Source organism: Triticum aestivum, chromosome 3D (assembly GCF_018294505.1).
Source record: "Triticum aestivum cultivar Chinese Spring chromosome 3D, IWGSC CS RefSeq v2.1, whole genome shotgun sequence".
Taxonomy (NCBI): domain Eukaryota; kingdom Viridiplantae; phylum Streptophyta; class Magnoliopsida; order Poales; family Poaceae; genus Triticum; species Triticum aestivum.
Window position 1 is genome coordinate 518,180,568 of NC_057802.1, and position 15,811 is coordinate 518,196,378.

Below are 15,811 nucleotides of genomic sequence, written 5' to 3' on the forward strand. Positions count from 1 at the left end.
TCCGGCCAATAACCAACAACGGGATCTGGATACCCATGTTGGCTCCCACATGTTCCACGATGATCTCATCGGATGAACCACGATGTCAAGGATTCAATCAATCCCGTATACAATTCCCTTTGTCTACCGGTATAGTACTTGCCCGAGATTCGATCGTCGGTATCCCGATACCTTGTTCAATCTCGTTACCGGCAAGTCTCTTTACTCGTTCCGTAACACATCATCCCGTGATCAACTCCTTGGTCACATTGTGCACATTATGATGATGTCCTACCGAGTGGGCCTAGAGATACCTCTCCGTTTACACGGAGTGACAAATCCCAGTCTCGATTCGTGCCAACCCAAGAGACACTTTCGGAGATACCTGTAGTGCACCTTTATAGCCACCCAGTTACGTTGTGACGTTTGGTACACCCAAAGCATTCCTACGGTATCCGGGAGTTGCACAATCTCATGGTCTAAGGAAATGATACTTGACATTAGAAAAGCTTTAGCAGACGAACTACACGATCTTGTGCTAGGCTTAGGATTGGGTCTTGTCCATCACATCATTCTCCTAATGATGTGATCCCGTTATCAATGACATCCAATGTCCATGGTCAGGAAACCGTAACCATCTATTGATCAACGAGCTAGTCAACTAGAGGCTTACTAGGGACATGGTGTTGTCTATGTATCCACACATGTATCTGAGTTTCCTATCAATACAATTTTAGCATGGATAATAAACGATTATCATGAACAAGGAAATATAATAATAACCAATTTATTATTGCCTCTAGGGCATATTTCTAACAGATAATTCCCATGTGTCCTCGGGAGCGTTTTCCTTCATATAAGAAATTGTCCAGGCTTGTCCTTTGCTACAAAAAGGATTGGGCCACCTTGCTACACTTTATTTACTTTTGTTACTTGTTGCTCGTTACAAATTATCTTATCACAAAACTATCTGTTACCTATAATTTCAGTGCTCGCAGAGAATACCTTGCTGGAAACCGCTTATCATTTCCTTCTGCTCCTCCTTGGGTTCGACACTCTTACTTATCGAAAGGACTACGATAGATCCCCTATACTTGTGGGTCATCAGAGATCACTAGGACGCGCCCATCGCGGATCCCCTGGACGCCACCGCCGCCGGCGCCTCGGATGCGCACGCGCCATGGATCACCACGGATGTGCAGGGCGTCATCACTTATCACTCAACAGTTTTCTACCTTGCTTTGTTAAAGGTGCTCTGATGGATTTTGTGAGTCATTTCATACCCCATGTTAATGAGATGAATACAATCAGATGAAATACATGCCATGCCAATTCTACAGTACCACATGATAATGTTGTTGAAAAATGATAGGTACGGATGGGAAATGCAAATAGCAAGGCGCCGAAAGAGAAAAGGGTGTCAGGTGTGCCTCTGCCCACTCTTGTTGACCTACATTCACAAGGGAGCCAAGGTATGTTAGATGGGTCAGATGTGATGCGGAGCAACCTTTGACCATCACCATGGACGTCACACCACCACCGCAAGCGCGAAGAGGAATGATGACGAGAGCTCGCACACGTATCATCAAAACCGAGGCAAACCAGTGGTACAGGGGTGGGGGAGGTGGGAGGAAATAAAATCGGACGAAAATAAAACCGGTGTACCAGGCTACCAACAGCTCCATTAGGAGTAGAGATTCATCTTTAATCATGGCAGTACAACGGACACCAGAAAATTACAAAAATTACATTCAGATCTGTAGAACACCTAGCGATGACTAAAAGCACTGAAGCGAGCCAAAGGCGCGCTGCCTTCAGCGCCCCTCCCTCACCAAGCCGGACAAAACTTGTTGTAGTAGACAGTTGAGAAGTCATTGTGCTAAGGCCCCAAAGGTCCAGTGCACCAGAATAGCAACCGTTGCCGATAAAGCATATATCAAAAAGATCCAACCTGAAGACGCACGAACATAGTCGAATGAAGACAAGATCCGAGCAGATCTACCAAAGACAAAACCGACCGAATCCCGCGAGATCCATCGAAGACACACCTCCACACGCTCTCTCATGATGCTAGACACACCATCGAGACGGTGGCTAGGCGAGGAAAATCTTATTCCATCTTTGGGGAGCCGGCGTCATCGCGCCTTCTTAAGCATGACACAGACCCTAGCAAAACTCAAAGAAACACCTAAAAACGAAGCCCTCCCGTCAGTATGGGCCGGGATCTACCGCGTCCCATGACCCTAAAGGCCACAGGAGACGAGGCAAATTGCCGCCGCTGCCGGTGGAAGGCAGGAACTCTAGCCGCTTTTTCCCTTGGGGGAGGATAGAAAAAGGGAAGGAGGGACACATGAAGAAGTTGATGCTGTCATCGGCGGCAGGACGACAAGGAGAAGAGAGTGCTGAGAAGAAGATGTGAGGTGTCCAGAATGTCCACCGCATCGCACGGGATGTGTTGCAAGATGTTTTTGTTGGGCGGGCATGCTATAGGGTTGGGATTAAGTTTTTGTTGTTGTGCACAATCATAACACATGTTGAGTTAGGCTGGTCATAGTGGGAGTAACATAGATAGTAACATAGATGCCACATAAGCAAAAAGAGTGAGGTGGCAAGTAGTTAATTAATGAGGAGAGAGGCAAATCGAGTAACATAATATGTTACCATCACACAGCGCTTCTCAATGCAAAATGAGTCTACAAAGTAATAAATGAAGGTATCTATGTTACCACATTTATGACACTACCCACTATGAAGGTAGTAACATAGACTAGTAACATATGCATGTTACTAGCCTAAGTTACTCTCCATTATGACCAGCCTTATTAAAGTTTAATAGTGGATCAAAAAATGATGACGTGATGCACTCTTTTACCTCACCCAACCACATTAATTTCTCACACTTTCCAGTACACTCAAACATTTCCACAAAAGATCTTATCAAAATCACAACACTAGCATGTCAATTTTGGGGCGACGCCGCACAATCCGCACGGGGTATCTTCTCCCATACGACAGCCGAAAAATATCCCAGAGGAGAAGCAGCACCTACCCACCCGCAGCGGTGAACTGGCCGCAGAAAATCTCCACCCGCACCCAATTAATGTCTCCTCCCCGCTCGCACGTCGCCCGCGCCGCCTCTGCTTCCCGCCCATGAACCACCTCCATGGACCAGTCCCACAGGAAACCACAGCCAGCCCACCACGCTGGACCCACATGCCGCTCCCCAGCCTCAAACACCGGCTCCACCTACGAAACCAGCGCCATGGAACTTCCCGCCAGTGCTCTCCCCCAACCCGCGCGCGAGCTACTAAACCCACGCCCCCTCCCCATCCGCAGCACATCCCAGTAGTCCTCCTAGCTGCCGTCGCTTCGAACCCGGGAAGAAAACCCTAGCCCCACACGCCGGCGCGGCCGCGAACCCCGGCCGATCGGCGCCGATGAGAGGCGGGAGGCGCGGGAGGGGGAGAGTGCGGCGGGGAGGTGGCGCCGCCGCCGCTCGGCCGCCGCGGGGCGAGCGCGCCGCCGGCGTCCAGGTCATCGAACTCAGCGATGGTGAGTGATATGGGGCGCCTGTGCGTGATGCCTTGCTTTTTTGCTCTTGCATTTCGGTTTAGATCGGGCGTCCAGGCGATTTTAGCTTGAGGTTTCGCCGGATTCACGTAGCTGTAGGTTGTTGGTTGGATGTTTAGGCGAGTTCTCGAGGTACTCGTTTGGTCGGGATTGGAAATGACCGGCATTTGCCATGCATATGCGCGCACCGATCGATTTCGTTTTCGAGAGCGCATCGATTGGTATTTTTCCCGATCCGAAACAAATTGTCCCCCAATCCTGTGAGTTGGATTTTTCTTCGCTTTTTTTTTTGTGGGATAGCATCTTTTTCTTCGGTCAGTTGCAGTGTTGCTTAATTACTGTGTCAGATGCGAAATTTCGTTCGGATTATCACATTTTTTTTGCAATTTTATTTTACAGATGATGTGAAGTTGGCAACGCAGACAAAACCATCGAAAGGAGAAATCGCGGAGGGATGCGCGGCAGATGATTTCAAGGCGCTCCCATGCGATTCCACCATGGAAGGTGTGATTAGAAGTTCATATTTTTCAGTTGTCATGATCGCCGCCTCAGGCGCGAAAGCCCATTCATGTTTGATACATTAACTAACTCACTGTTTGTATTTACAATTGATGACTGCTTGATAGTTTCCACAAAACACCTGGGGCGTCTTAGAAAGCGAACAGCCGCTACTGGTGCTGCAACTTCTGAGTTGCATGAGGATGAGCTAAAGGTTGCTGATGTCAAGCTGAGCAATGATGAAGGTATGTGTGTTGGGAGGAACACTGATATCTCTCCGAGTTTTTGTGTTGCTTATTTTGTTAATTGTCCCCAGAGTGTGGCACAATATTATCAGGGCTGTAACTGAGAAATCAGGGGCCCAGTGACACTAAAACTTGGAACCTGAACGAAAAAACGATTGAACATTTTTTAGTTATCACGGTAGCACATTTTTCCTCAACAAATTACAACCTGCCAAGAAGCAAGTCTTGAAACCGTCAAAATGTACCATCCTTCTAGCATGCATAAGTGGCGCAAGGAGACGGAATGTTCCATTCTCCTAGCATCACGGTACTGCGATTAGAGCAATATATGTCTTCTTTACCATATTCAGGACAGAGAGAACACCAAGAGTTAAGTTTATGCAATTAATTTGTTCGTTGAGGTGTTGGACTGGGAGTTTTAAGTTAGTTATAAAAGAGACACGTGAGGTGGAGATACTATACCTAACATGAGATATTTCTCAACAAGTAATTTTATCTCTTAATGTCTAAGCTTCATTACTTCGTATTTTTAATTGCTCATTAATTCTTCAACTAGACATACTAAGTACTACTATTCAAGAAAAAAGGGGGCTCCAAGATTTTGGGGGAGCCTGTACAGCAACTCTGCTTGTACATGCCCAAATACATGCTTGGATCTCGTTCATATGTTTGCATTTCTTTTTGCAAGTGAACATATTTGATTCACTGATGTCTAAAGTCTGCCCAACCGTGGTACAATTGTGTGCCTACATACAAAAGTACACATATAAATGGAGATCAATTTGCTATGCAACTGTAGCAATTCTTATCCACATTTGATTATTCTGCACCCTTACAATCTGTAACCCACCAAAATCTGCTGCTGAGTTCTTCTTTTTCCTAATAAGTTGGGGTATATCTAGCCTCTTGAAGTGACTGTAAACTTCTTTAATTTAGTTTAATAAGATGTTTAGCATAGTTACACAAAGTTAGAGATCGTTTTGGGATTTTGAATCACAATATTTGTTTGAAATTATTTTCTCAGTAGGTGGGCAAATGTTGCCTCCATGTAGAAGCTCCAAACGCCTATGTGGGCAGCAAATTGGAAAGCAAGACTCGGTTGGGAGGGAGAGCGAGGATGGTAAGAGAGTGAGTTATTTACTGTTCTGAAACTTAGTTATGTATAGATTAGAGTGAAGTTGTTACATATTCCTTCTTCTGTTATTTCTTACTGGTGTTTCACAGATTACAAAGTTATGGTTTGTTTTACAGTTTTGACTTACAATATGAGTCTGAACTTATTTTCACTGCAGGTGGGCAAATGTTGCATCCATGCAGAAGATCCAAACGTCTACAGAGAAAACTAGCTGCAAAGCAAGAATTGAGTAGCAGGGAGAGTCAGCATGATGTATTTGTGAACAGCGAGGATGGTAAGAGTGAGTTGCTTACAGATGTATGAATTAGGGTGAAATTGTTATATACCTCTTGATATGTAAATTCCAAACGGTGTGTCACAGAGTCCAAAACGTTCATTCAACAAAGGAGGCCAAACTGCCTCAGAAAGAGATTTATATCCGAGTATTATAGTGGTGAATTGGCTGAAGATAAACACACATCACGGAGTAGCTCTGATTATGGTATGCTTTAGTGCACATTTTTTGTGTGGGCTATGCTAAATTGCCAAAACCTGATCTTAACCAACCAAAATGACCCTACAAAACGAGACAGACATAACCATTCTTCTGATGTAACTTTCAGCAGTGCCATGTGCAAATAATTTAAAGTTTGCACTGTGCAGATTATGATCACTTGCCCCCTCAACAAAGATCAAAGCGTCTTCGGCACAGAATGCGAACTAGATATGATGCATACGACGACGATTCTGATAGTGACAGTGTGGATAGTAAGTGGGCACCCTTTGAGATGAATATTTTTATTTACATCTTGTGCACCATGTGTTTTGCTTCATATTCATGTTTCTGGAGTAATTGAGCAGCCTTGTGGAAGCATTTTTTTTCTTTTCTTTGAAAAAAAACTAAATTGGATAACCAAGGATTCATTTAAGATGATATGGCAGAGGACTATGTTTTCTGATCGTCTTTGTTCATTGCACAATAAATTTCATGATTTGTTTTTGTACTGGGTCAAAGTCAAACTTGCAACCTTCACTTAAGCTTCCAATATCATTTGATCAGATGCCCCCTCTTGATTAGACTAAATTTTTATGAATAACTCATAGTAGGTTAAGCAATACATCTTTTAAGCCCCAGTAAGTTGTATTTATTCTGTGCCAATTGGGTGATCATATGCCTTACAATTTTTTATCGGACATCATGTGTCACCCATGTTAAAGTTATCCTTTGAAATCACCTCAGATCATAGGAAGACAATTCCATGCAGAAGAATGTCAAAGCGTCTGCAAGAGAAACAGAAGACTGATCATGTTTCAGATGTAAATTCATAACAAAAATAGTCCATTAGCCCCTGCTCTTCATCGAGTGATAAATGTTTTCTGTTCATTTTTAGGAGAGCTGCACTGAAGCTTCTTTGTGTATGTTGTCAGCGTCTTCATCCACAGGATCAGGTAAATAACAAACCGATTAGTTGAGAACCATCAGTCTATTGCCCTCGTGGTCAAGGGTTTACAGGGACAATGTTATGAACAGTTTTTTTAACTGTTACTATATGTGTCTGTATATGTGTGTACCATTCATGAATTAATGTTCTTGAGTTACAAGATGTTGTAGCTATACTTGATTATGCTTGTTGTAGCTTTGATGTTGTGAAAGCGTGCAGACTCATGTTCACACAGGCTTTTAATGACCTACCGGGTACATGTGTGCTTGTTGCGAGGTTGATATGGTAACACGAACTTTCTGTTTTCTATCAGATGATGAGCTATTGCGTAGTACTGTAAAACCTTGCAAAAGCACTTCTAGTGGACCTATTTGCTCAATATGTGAGGTGCGTTATTTTTGTGAGGAATTTGCAAGGTTTGTCGAGCTGGTTATTTTCCATTGCCTTATATCTGTCAATCTTATTTGATTTATATGTGCAGAGTGGAGCTGGCAGCTGTCTTCTGATCCAGTGTCAGAATTCAAGCTGTTCTCGTAGCTTCCACACTTTCTGTCTTAGTCCTCCGATGCAAGATACTAGAGGCACATTGGAATGTCCTCTCTGCAAAATCAATGAAGCATCTTTGGCTAAGGGAATGGAAGTGTATGCCTCAAAAAAGATCCAAAGGCTTGTAGGTTGCAGACGGGTGATTCTTCAGGAGTCAGATTTCCAGTATCAAATCCTCGTGAAGTGGCAATTACTTTCTCATCATCACGACTGCTGGGTGTGTTTTCCTCCTTGCTACACTATTGTTTATTGTACCTGCCTCAGCAGTGCAGTTGCCTCCTAGCATGGCTACAAGTTACCTAGAGATTTCCTTTGTTAAAGTGGTGTTCTGTTATGCGAAGTCACTATAATTGATGTGAGAAGTGAGATTTGTAATTATTTTACTGAGATATTTGATTTTACATGCTCTAGGTTCCACTTGATTGGCTTCTTGTTTTTGACCGCCTACGAGCACAAAGCTACATAAGGAAGAATACGTAAGCCCTCTGTTTTTTGTGTGTGTGTAATTGGTAGCGTCACTTTATTGTCACGTATGAACCAGTCCTTTCCAATGCCAATTATCTATGTTGGTTCATCTAGGCGAAGTTTTCTGTATTGCTGTAGTCAAACAAGTTTTCTTTATAGATACAGTTTCAGTATGCTCTCTACTGATTTGCTCGCTTCTTCTCGTTACTCATTAAGATTTGAATGATATTTGTATATACTATTATTTTGAATAATGTGTTATGATGAACTTATACCTCTCATTTCTCTTTTATTTATGCCCTGTTTTCTCAACTAGTAACACTTCTTTTGATTGCTCTTATGATTGTACAAACTTATTGTCGGCAGGTTGCCTAAAGAGGTCTACATGGACGATCAAAGGAAACCTGAATGGTTTGAAGTAGATCGTGCCATTGCATGTCGTCGGAAGTTTGATCTTGGTTTATGTGATATCTTAGCTAGTTACAAGGATAATGAAGATTTTGAGGGATATGAGTTTCTTGTGAAATGGAAAGGCCTTGATTATTGTGATGCTAAGTCCTATTCCACTGAAGGAGTGAAGTCAGCTGTTTCCATGCTTGTCAAAAGGCATCAAAATACTTTACGAAGAGTTGATTGTGTCAGCCCAATGAACATTGAAGGGATGGTATCAGAAAATATACACAATGATGCCCTATACGATTATCAGCTTCAAGGGTTAAAATGGATGTTTGATAATTTTAAATCTAAGAGGAGCGTTATTCTTGCTGGTATGTTCATGAACTCTAAAGCCACAATGCATGATAGCATTGCTGGTATTCTGAACATTTCTAGAGTTTTCTCCTATTGATAGAATTGTTATCATTGTGATGTATTTTTACCTCTACTTAATGCAAAAGAAAAGCACCTGCTAGGTTCGTTAAAAAAAAGAAAAAAGAAACCCGCAGCACATGCACTTGTATCAGTACATTACCCAAGCATTTTTCTTAAAAAACTACATTACCCAAGCATTATTTCGTTACAACTTTTTTGAGATAACGAAAAGCATTGCATCTCAGTGCATTGATATAGAGAATTGTTACATACGTTTATTGTTCTGCACAAATTTATTCCATGTAATCTGATAAATTTTATTCCTTCTGAAACAACCCGGTTTGAATAGATACTTTTAAAATGTTACCAAAGAACATTGATGAGGGTATTAGTTTTGAATTACCCCATTCATATGTCTCTGTTCTATATAAGATGGAAGAAGCTTCTTGGCTCATGCAATATGCTTGATTGTTCTTTTCTCCTTTTATATATCGTAAAGATACAATAATGGGGGTTCTATTTCCTTTTCCATTGCCAGATGAAATGGGTCTTGGAAAAACTGTCCAAGTTGTTAGCTTTCTCAGCCACATAATCAAGGGAAGTTTCACCACATCTCCTGCGTTGGTTCTTGCTCCAAAGAGCATCCTACTGCAATGGAAAAAGGTTTGTATAACCTTTCATGATCTTCTGCCATAGTACCATAAACCTTTGTAATAAAGGAGCTCAAGACATTGTCCTTTATTCTTGCGCTCATTATCAAAATCTTCTTGCTGCACCAAAATTATTTATTATGTTAGCTGGACAGTGTAACCTCTGATGCATTTTCTTGTATTAGGAATTTGATCGCTGGGCACACGATCTTAATATTGTTGTTTACCAAGGAGATAAGGACTCCAGAAAGTGTATTCAAGCTCATGAAATGTACTCTTCCGAAAGGAAGACTCTATTTGATGCTCTAGTGACAAGTTATGAGATTGTCCAAATTGATAAAGCAGTTCTACAAAAAATTAAGTGGTCAACGATTGTCAGTAAGTTTTTAGCTGAATCGAGGTTACCTAGTCTTAATATGTATATGTTATTTGCCTGCAAGTTAACATTTTTGCTGTTGTGCATCACCTCCCTTTCGCTTCAGTTGATGAGGCTCACAGATTGAAGAAGCTTGATTGCAATCTCGCATCCTGCCTAAAGAAATATAGCTCAGAATTCAGGTTGCTACTTACAGTAAGTTTTCCGTACCCTAGCCCTAGGTGTACTTTTGCCTAATTTTAGAAGTTAATGATTTGTCCCATCTACGTTCTTTTTTGAGAAACATCTAGCGTCCTTTACAACTTGATATTCTTGGTAAGCCTAGGACTGGGATGCTTCCTGCCCAGTTAGTTGGGGATGGTATGTCCAGCCCGTTAATGGTTATGAACTGAAGTAGATTTTGCGGCAACCACGAGCTGGTCTGATTCCGGGCAATCCATCTGTTTCCTGCAAAATACTACGGAGTATACTATTGGAAACCCTGTTTAACTCAAATCCTTGAAAGTTATGCTCCAGCTGTGATATATGTCGTGTACCATAAGGGCTCACTCATATTTTGTGGTATCATAGATTTGGATGTGGCCATACCATAATTGGTTTCCTTGTTTTTAGAAAGTGCTCTGTCCAAAGTTTTTTCATCAGAAAGAGGTCTACAGACTGTGGGGGAATGACACTATTTGCCCCACTAGTTTTGTAGGAGAAAATAGTTCAACTCCACAGTTCCTGTAGGCATAGCATTTCGGAATAGTGATCTTAAATAGTAAACTCTATAAATTTACTCCCCAATCCTTGTGATTCCATAGACCAAATGAATGTTACTTGAGGCATTGCAGGGTTGCAGCTATCTTGCACTGCCACCAACAAAATGTCTGCTCCATGCCACCATGGCAATCTAATTGGATTGGATGAGGCCGTTCACCACTAGTCTTCTTAAAGCAATGCTGGTCTTGAATAATCCATAGACCATTTTCGTGCTGAAAAAAACCTAGTCGTGCTAGATGTTCTATGGAAGTGACATATTGCCTGTTAAATATAGCATATAGTTCTCATTGAAGTGCATTTTAATTTCCCTTTTCTGGAATGATCTAGCCATGTGCTTTGACCTTTTTCCTCTTCATTGAACAGGGAACACCGTTGCAAAATAACATCTTGGAATTGTTTTCGTTGCTTCATTATATTGATCCAGATGAGTTCTCTGACCCAAAGGCTGATGCGTTGTTCTCACCAATTGAATCTGAACTGGATTTGACAATTGATGAAAAAATTGCTCGCATTCATGATATTTTGAAGCCCAGGTTTTTTGTGTGTGTCTAATGATAAAAGTTATTTACTTTGTTTATTTGATAACTTGGATGTGGCTCTTAGTTCTTTCATGTTTGATTTGCTAGGATGTTGAGGAGAATGAAATCTGATGTGCTAAAAGATTCTATGCCTACAAAGAAGTGGGTAGAAGTTCCGTGTGCGCTTGCAGATTCTCAGAGAGATCTTTACATTAATATTCTAGAGAAGAACTACTCAAAGTTGAACAGTGCTATTCAGTATGGTCAGTTGAAGAGTCACTTGCATTTATCATTAGTTTATACACTTTACCACTTTGTATTAATCTGCATCCAATTCTCTTGATAAAGCTGGTTTGTGCCAATGTTTTTCTCGACCATGCATCTAAATGCGTGCCACTTTGTATTAGAAGAACACACAGAAAAGGCGCATAGTACAATGCCACTAGTGTGTCAGCGACTAACAACCAAAAGAAAACTTATAGCAACAAAAACAGGACTACAAGAAAGCAAAAACTAGGCTACAGAACAGCAAAACCAGGCTAGTCAGTTCTCTAGCATGCAATGCAACAGTCACTTCCTGAGATCCCTATTGCCAGTGAGCCACCCGCCATAAGTTTGTCTCGAGGATTGTCTCTGTCAACAACTTGTAATCCAGCCTCCACCCACAAAATACGCAGCTGTTGCAATGCCTCCAGATGGCTGGTTTTTGCTATGCGTGTGAAGTTTAAATATAGGAGAGCAGTTTTTGCGAAGCGAGTGATATCTGACCAATGCTTTTATAATAGATTTATCATGGTCTTCTACTGCTACGTGCTTTTACCACCAGCCACTCAACTGCAACACTACTAGAAAAACGGGGTCATCCCACAAAAATCTTGGAATTAGCTCATGATGTGTAGCTCACCAACTATACTTGGATCGATCTATGCCTAAACTTGAATGACACATGCACTTGTCATAAGCTTCTCGCTTAGATTTTCTGATCAGCAACTTGCAATGGTAAAGAGCAAACATCAGGCACTGAGAGCATTTTTACTTGAGGAACTTGAAGTAATACCCGCATTATCATTCTCGTGGAAAATCTCAGTGTGGTGGGAACCAAGTTATCTAACTTCATACATGTTCTTATAATTGGGATTATGTACTTGTGCTAGCCAAGCAATATTTACATCTTGGCTGATAGTTCTTGTGTGCACTTTTTCAGGTAGGAAGCTTTCTCTGAACAACGTACTTATGGAGCTGAGAAAATGCTGTAATCATCCAGTAGATTTTGCTTCCATTTAGTTGTTGAATTTGGCTACATCTCTTTCATTTGAACCAAACCTCTTTCTTGTTGTATACTTATGGAATTCTATGCTTCTGGAATACTTCAGTTAACAAACGTTTTGACAAAGATTTGTGTGAGGTGGTGGCATAACATATCTAGTGCAGTGTGTCTTATGCTCATGATGTCTTATGCAGTGTCTCTTATGTTATCACACGAACTAATAGATTTTAACTTTGAGTCTTCTGCTAATTTGTTTCTCCTTCTCCAGTATCTATTTCCAGGATTGGAAGTTAAACAGAAAGCAGGAGAAGATGTTTTCCAGTCACTTGTTTCTGCATCAGGGAAACTTCAACTCTTACACAAGGTACCTTGACCTACAACTGCATCCTATCTAGGTGTTCCTTGATTATTTGTTCCATAAGTTCCGTTCTCTTTCTGTCCCAGTGCATCGTTGGTTGTAATAATTGGCAATTGTTGATCTGCAGTTGCTCCCAAAATTGAAAGAAAGAGGGGACCGTGTACTGATTTTCTCCCAGATGACGAAGATGCTTGATATTCTTGAGGATTTCCTTTCCTTCCTGGGATACAAATATGCACGGTATGCTATTTTAACCACCTGCATTTGTCATGCAATCTTCTGATGGATAGATGATTCTGTTTATCCTATCTTACAGTGATCCTCAATATAGTTTCTTCACCCATTCCAGATTGCAGCTCACGATTTTTCTCTTTCTTCTTTTCACTTAATATCTGTGTTGGTGCGCAGCATTGATGGACAGACAGCACTCTCCGCGAGGCAGGAGAGCATAAAAGAATACAACAACACTGAAAGTGAAACATTTATTTTCTTGATGTCAACTCGTGCTGGTGGTCTAGGTATTGACCTGGTATGAATTCTAATACTTACAACCTCCTCAGTTTGTATTTCTCTCACTTATATGCAACTGGACTAACATTGTTCACTATTATGGCAGCCTGGTGCTAATAGAGTAATTATATATGGTGAGTGGTTTTTAGTTATCTGTTTCATCCACCTAAGTCCTCTTGTCACTTATTTTCGTCTTCCTGTGTTCAGATCCAGACTTCAACCCATTTATGGACTTGCAAGCACAGTCCAGGGCTCATCGGATTGGCCAGACCCGACCGGTGGTTGTTTACCAGCTTATTACAAAATGTTCTGTTGAAGAGAAGATACTGCAGAAGTCTAAACAGAAGCTGGCAATTGAAAATATGTTGATGAACTCTTCCGACTCCAAGAAGCCAAGGGTGGACGAGCTGCAGTCCATTCTACTACATGGAGCCAAGACAATTGTGGACAAAAAGAAGATCAATGCTGTATCAATTCATTATGATGACGAGGCCATCGACAATCTCCTCAAGTTAGACCCTTCTAGTGGCGAGATGTGCACTTCAGATGACAATGGTTATCTTGGCAGCATTGTGAGTTTTGCTCATGGTGCCGAGGACGTAGTACCTCCCTCCCCCAACGTTGAGGATCTGAAAGTGTTCAAGCCTGCCACTCCAAAGGTGGATCTTGGACGCGGGAGAAGGCCAAGGAATGTGGTGAAATATTTCGAGGAGGTGGACAATGAAGATAGCGATGATATGTATGCCCCAGAGCCTTCCTCGGAGTCCAGCAGCTCTTCGTCTGATGATGAAACAGAGCAAGAAATTCCTGAAGTAGCAAGCGCTAGAACTGAAGTAGCTGTCAAGACTGAAGCAGCGACTGTTGTGAAGCTGGAAGTAGCTCCTAGTCCTGGCAGCGCCTTGACTTCCTCAGACTCCGGCAGCTCCGGCAGCTCTTCATCGGATGATGAAAAGGAAGAGGTGAAGCCTGTAGTAGCAGGTGTGAATCCTTGAGCACCTGAGAGCTGATGCAGAAACTACGGCTAGCCATTCTAGAACCTAAAAACGACCTTTTTGTATAGGACTACTTATCTGGTAAAGTAGAATTATGTGGCTGATTTATATGCCGACTTCTTTTGGGGCATTTGTCGATGTATGGTGAAAACTTATGGGTGATGACATCTTTATTACTTACTAGGAATTATGGCTGCGGATATAGCCATGTAAGAATCATCTGGAAGCTTATCTTTACTGGATTGTGATCAGTTACGAATGTCTGTCCAGTATTTATCTGGTTGCATTTTCCGTGCTAGTTGTAGAGGTGCTGGTACTGCCTATTAACAACACTGCCGGTGAGCGAAGCTTGCTTGTTGAAGGTGCTGTGGCAGTGGTTGGAGGCAGGCGGGTGAGGTCCTCAACCCGCTTTGACCGTATTCTTTGATAGCTCAAAGACTGGCTTCAAGGAATGAATATCCCAAGTTCGATCTTTGGTTGGACCAATTAACAACATCACACATGCGGTGATCCCTTTTGAAGGATTTGTCTAGGAATACGTACTCTTTTTTGTTGTTCGAACCCATGTGGACCAGTGGATTAAGGTCCATGATAATTGGGAGATGTTGCTACCAAGTTTTATCTTTGGTTGGACCCATTAACAACAACACACATGCGGTGATCCCTTTTGAAGGATTTGTCTAGGAGTAGCGTGCTTTTTGTTTTTCGAACCCATGTCGACCGGAAGAAGTTGCTGTGAGGCAGATCCGATTTGGATGGCCTCAGGATTTTCTTTGTTTTTTGTAAACTGATCTAAATCGGATTGATGCTTGACTTTGTTCGACATTACTAAATAAATAATAACATATGGCTATGTGCATCGATCTATGCAAATGCAGAGATTATCCTCTTTAAAAAAAAAAGACCTGACAATTAGCTTGTGTCTCGATGCAGAGATAGAGAGCAAAAAGTTTTGTACAAGCCGAGGACCATGCTAACACCCGGATCTAACCCCACACGTCAAACGAGCAACCGTGGGGGGAGTCGCTCTAGACCCACTGCTCCTGCCTTCACTCATGAACAAGCCATGGCATTGCCGCGTCGAAATGACCGACGATGATGGATTGTGTATTGTCGAAGACGAAGACATTGCTATGCTTCGAAATCCACCGTGAGAGGAGGTGCCCTTGCGCAATGGTAGCAGGGTGAATTAGATGGGCTGATGTCATCCATCTACGAAGTCCTCTCCAGCGACTGTGGCCTTGCGGTTCGCCATCATCTGATCCATGAAAGGGCCTCATGCCACAGGGTTGAAAATGAAGATCATCTCGGAATGCAAGTGTCGGCGGCGAAAAAATATTTGATAATCATGGCGTTAGTTTTGGTGGTATATAAGCCACCGCACACAAGAGGCACCATGGGTTGCCATAGGGCGCGTAGGGCCCTCAACACCTGGGTGCCTATGCACTCTAGGCCTCCCCAGGTGTTGGGCCTTGGTCCTCCGACGACTTGAAACTTGCTTGCAATTTTTTCTCATAATTTTTTAATTTTTTAGCATTTTCTTGTGCTGAAATTAAAAAACAACATAAAACAAGAACTGACATTGGACACTGAATTAATATGTTAGTCCCTAAAAATGATTTTAAAACATTACATAATTGAAAGATAATAGCCATGAAACATACAAAATAATTAATACGTTGAAAACGTGTGAGGCACGTACATGGATA

General features: G+C 42.0%; 1 protein-coding gene across 1 annotated transcript; it reads left to right on the forward strand.

Annotated features, from left to right (window-relative positions):
- The first annotated feature begins 3,081 nt into the window (after positions 1-3,081).
- Positions 3,082-14,357, forward strand: LOC123080150 (chromodomain-helicase-DNA-binding protein 3). The gene is made up of 24 exons (XM_044503039.1): positions 3,082-3,531; positions 3,949-4,053; positions 4,176-4,292; positions 5,320-5,412; positions 5,585-5,701; positions 5,789-5,908; positions 6,070-6,174; positions 6,647-6,723; positions 6,798-6,855; positions 7,162-7,235; positions 7,330-7,611; positions 7,806-7,870; positions 8,226-8,626; positions 9,208-9,332; positions 9,505-9,697; positions 9,802-9,890; positions 10,821-10,990; positions 11,084-11,238; positions 12,180-12,202; positions 12,511-12,606; positions 12,728-12,840; positions 13,009-13,129; positions 13,217-13,244; positions 13,318-14,357. Exons 1-24 carry the CDS (start codon positions 3,417-3,419, stop codon positions 14,100-14,102), a joined length of 3,627 nt encoding a protein of 1,208 aa, XP_044358974.1. The 5' UTR covers positions 3,082-3,416; the 3' UTR covers positions 14,103-14,357.
- Positions 14,358-15,811: the final 1,454 nt, after the last annotated feature.

Bases quoted from the DNA above. Each gene is read 5' to 3' on its own strand.
- LOC123080150 (XM_044503039.1), top strand. From the start codon at position 3,417: ATGAGAGGCGGGAGGCGCGGGAGGGGGAGAGTGCGGCGGGGAGGTGGC. The intron at 6,724-6,797 runs GTAAATTCATAA...GTTCATTTTTAG, and splicing joins AGACTGATCATGTTTCAGAT to GAGAGCTGCACTGAAGCTTC. The intron at 7,236-7,329 runs GTGCGTTATTTT...TTATATGTGCAG, and splicing joins CTATTTGCTCAATATGTGAG to AGTGGAGCTGGCAGCTGTCT.